Source organism: Rhagoletis pomonella, unplaced genomic scaffold (assembly GCF_013731165.1).
Source record: "Rhagoletis pomonella isolate Grant_MI unplaced genomic scaffold, Rhpom_1.0 Rhpom_scaffold_00004, whole genome shotgun sequence".
NCBI lineage: Eukaryota > Metazoa > Arthropoda > Insecta > Diptera > Tephritidae > Rhagoletis > Rhagoletis pomonella.
The window spans coordinates 52,567,495-52,571,057 of NW_023458558.1; the positions used below are offsets into that span (position 1 = coordinate 52,567,495).

A 3,563-nucleotide genomic window follows, 5' to 3' on the forward strand; every position below is an offset into this window, starting at 1 on the left:
TTTTTTCTTATTTTCATATTGACATTTGTTGTCATTTTGACGTTTAACAAGAACAGTGTGGTTGGTCCCGCAAAACAATCATTACGTTAAGGGAGAAATTTTGGACAAAATCTGCTAGCCAATAACGTTAATCTATTTCATATTTAATTAACAGCAATTAATAAGGGATCTTCATCGAAAGGGATAAACTCTTGATAAACTTGATAAAGTGATAAATTTGTCATTTTGATAAATGAACCAAAGAAGGTAAATTTGATAGATAGATAGATAGATAGAAAGATAAATAGATTTACGTTCTTTTGTTTGGATTTGCTTAAATTATTTTCGGAAGCGGCGGCTTTGTTTTTTCCCGCACGCCATCCTTATCGGTTGACCAAAAGTCATTTGCGCGAGCGGTTAGGGACTTTATAGAATTTTTGACAGCTCAATATGCGTGCCATCTTCTTGTGAAACCAAGGCGGGCAAAAATTTACCCACCAATTCGGCTACGCACCGATAGGTAACGCGAGTGCTTAATTCACCACTGAAAATCACAGGCAGGTGGCGCTGAAATTGTGTTTCTATAGGGATATTTGTGTGTCTTTACTAATAAAATAAATATTTTCTTATATTTTATTTATAACGCTAGAGCAGAGAACGGTGTTGGGCGTTAATCAATTTATTTTTTTAATCATATTGTTAATTGATTAAAAAAGTAAAGTAGGTGAAATTTTAATTGTGTTTTACAATTAAACTTTTAATTGCGTATTTCAATTAAATTAATTGTAATTAAACTAATTGCAATTAAAATTTGCAATTAAGCTTTTGGCCATAAATATTCGTGTTAGGAATAATTTTTTTTCAGGAAAATTTTCTAAACCGTTTCCTTATACGTTTTATAAGTTTCTTATATGTATATAAGCATCACACAAATACATACATAAAAACGATGAAATAAGATTTTCTAAGTATTAATCGAAGTAGAATAATAAACAAGTATCGAATATAGCCAAAGCCAAATAAATTTTAGTCAACATTTGTACAATGAAATTACATATTTGTATTGTAATTATAACTAAAACTATCTGGAGCTAGAAAAGTGCTACATAATTTCGAAAATAGCAAAAAAAGAGCTAAGTGCTTAAGCCAAATTTTCAGAGATAAAAAGAAAAATAAAGAGCTGGATCTAGCTCCGAAAATTCCAAAATGACAACACTGACTGGTAGACATAATAACATCCAAGAGTGGAGTTTAATTGGACGTGTACCCTTCTAGAGTGTAGACGCCAATTCTATTAACGAGGAGCATTGGAAGAAGAGGAACACACCGAAGGATCTTAGCTGAGTACGTCTTAGCTTGGTAGGTCAAAAGTTTACTGCGAGGACAAAAAAATCCTTTGTCAAGTTTAGTTTGCAGACAAACCGGTTTCGGCGTTGTGCCATCTTCGGGTTTAATTTTTCGAAACCGGTTTGTCTGCAAACCGAACTTGACAAGGGATAACGGAAATTCGTTCCAAAATGAATCATCTTACCACCCAGTCGGAAAAATCAACCAACTGCAACGTAAATAATATATATTTCCTTTTTAAAAATAGAGAAAACCGAAAATTTCAATTAAAAAAGAACAAAAAATTCTGCTGCGCCAGTACTCGAACTCGGATTAGCCTACTCGGCCATTGCGACCGTTGGAGTGATGCGAGCTAAATGGTATACAAGTGCTTTCGCGTTTTAGCAAGAATTGCCCTAAAACTCTGCCAATACAATGGCATTGCTGCCGCTTATCGGTCGACGAAGACCGGTAACTTACAGCACTCAGCATAACTGTGTGCATTTGTAGGGGAATGCACCGATCATATCAATAAGTATCGATGATAATCAACGACTTTGTAAATCATCATACATGTTATATTTTTTTATTTATACAACTTTTTGTTAAAAGACATCAAACATGAAGAGCATATAAAAGCGATAAACATAACAAATGCACGCGACACTTGAGGTCCCATTTTCTGTCGGTCGGTCTTGCCCCAGTTCCAGCGAAAGATGCATATTCTGAGTGAGTACTTTTATTAATATTGCGTACTGCCTTAGAAAATTAAATACATAAACGATTAAATTTTACAGCACTCACTTTAACTATACTCAACTTCGGTATTGGTATAACAACCATTGCAGCGAGGAGTACGTACGATGGTAAACCCGGTTGCAAAACTCCTGACGAAGTTGGTCATCTCTACAGAAATTTCTGGGATCCAATGCGTTATTGGCGCTGTATTGGTTTAAATATGGAACCCTTGCAGGAAAGTTGTCCCGATGGTAGTGGCTTTCAACAATCTTTGGGCCGTTGTGTTGCTTGGCGAGTTTGGAAATGGGAGATACCACACTATCCACCAAGTTGTCCCGATGGCGTCATGTGTATATCAACTGAATCGCTACCTACGCTAACGGGGGAAACCTTACCACAGTCAATTTCGTTGTCACGGCCATTAGTAGTGTCGGAACCATGGACACCAGCACGGCCATTGCCACAGACACAACCATTTATGCACCAGCGGCTGTTGGTTGATTCGGGTCCTTTACAAAAGTCGCCGACCTTAACACAAATCTTATTAACCACAGCATCGCCTGTGCTGAAGACGCGCCCTTCGTTGCGATCGTAGCTTTCGCAGCCCTTTGAAATGAAACGTCCATTAAGTTTGGCGTCCTCATAGTATTTATAATTCTTCGATTTAAGTTACTGTATTAACGAAATAAGTGGTTGTGGTAAATTATTTTTAGCCTTTTTAAAATCATTAAATTATATTCTATCTAACACCACATAGATACTCAGAATTTCGTTTGGTAAAGGATTGACTGTGACAGAGATTTTCTACATATCGAGGTCTTATATTCAATATCCTATAGTCAATGACTCACAAATTCAATTAAACTCGAACTTTTCAAAACATGCTATAATTAAACCTTTAGAGCGTTTCAGGCGTGGCAATATCTTCAACTTTTCCACGTAATTCGCTGTCAAATTGGGAAAGAGAAATCTTATTTCGTTGTGAGAACAGCCAGAAAGACCTTTCTGTCACATTTCAGAAATCAGTTTCAGAAATAAAAGTTCCAAGATGTGACTGCAATTGAGAGAGCGCAAAACGATTTCGGAAATATATTTCAACTTGCTCGTGCTGCACTAGCAATCTGCAATTCGTATTTCGGAAATAAAAATCTAATCTCGAAGAACACTTTACACGCAACTGCTTTCTGAAGTTTCTCAATTTGGCAGCCTTTTCGAAATATATTGCATTGTCACGTCTGACACCTCTTTTAAATCCATTATTTCTCATTTGTTACGGTAAATTTTTGCAAATCCCGTATGGCTGGTAAAAAAATCTGGCAACACCCTATTCATCTGGCAATCTGGCAGACCCTATTCAAAAATATTTTCTTTTTAATTTACAAGTTAAATTGATTTAAAATTAGCTTAAAAAGGTGACAACTCCCTTCAAGAAATATCCTTCATAAACGTCTTATTTCCAACAGTTTGGCTAGATTTCCTTTTTCAATGTTTAACATTATGTTTTATAAGTCTAGCTCATT

The 3,563-nt window shown here is 35.8% G+C and overlaps 1 protein-coding gene across 1 annotated transcript; it reads left to right on the forward strand.

Annotated features, from left to right (window-relative positions):
- Positions 1 to 1,946: 1,946 nt before the first annotated feature.
- LOC118738512 lies at positions 1,947 to 3,243 on the forward strand. Its single transcript, XM_036469449.1, has 2 exons — positions 1,947 to 2,034; positions 2,103 to 3,243. Exons 1-2 carry the CDS (start codon positions 2,022 to 2,024, stop codon positions 2,636 to 2,638), a joined length of 549 nt encoding a protein of 182 aa, XP_036325342.1. The 5' UTR covers positions 1,947 to 2,021; the 3' UTR covers positions 2,639 to 3,243.
- Positions 3,244 to 3,563: the final 320 nt, after the last annotated feature.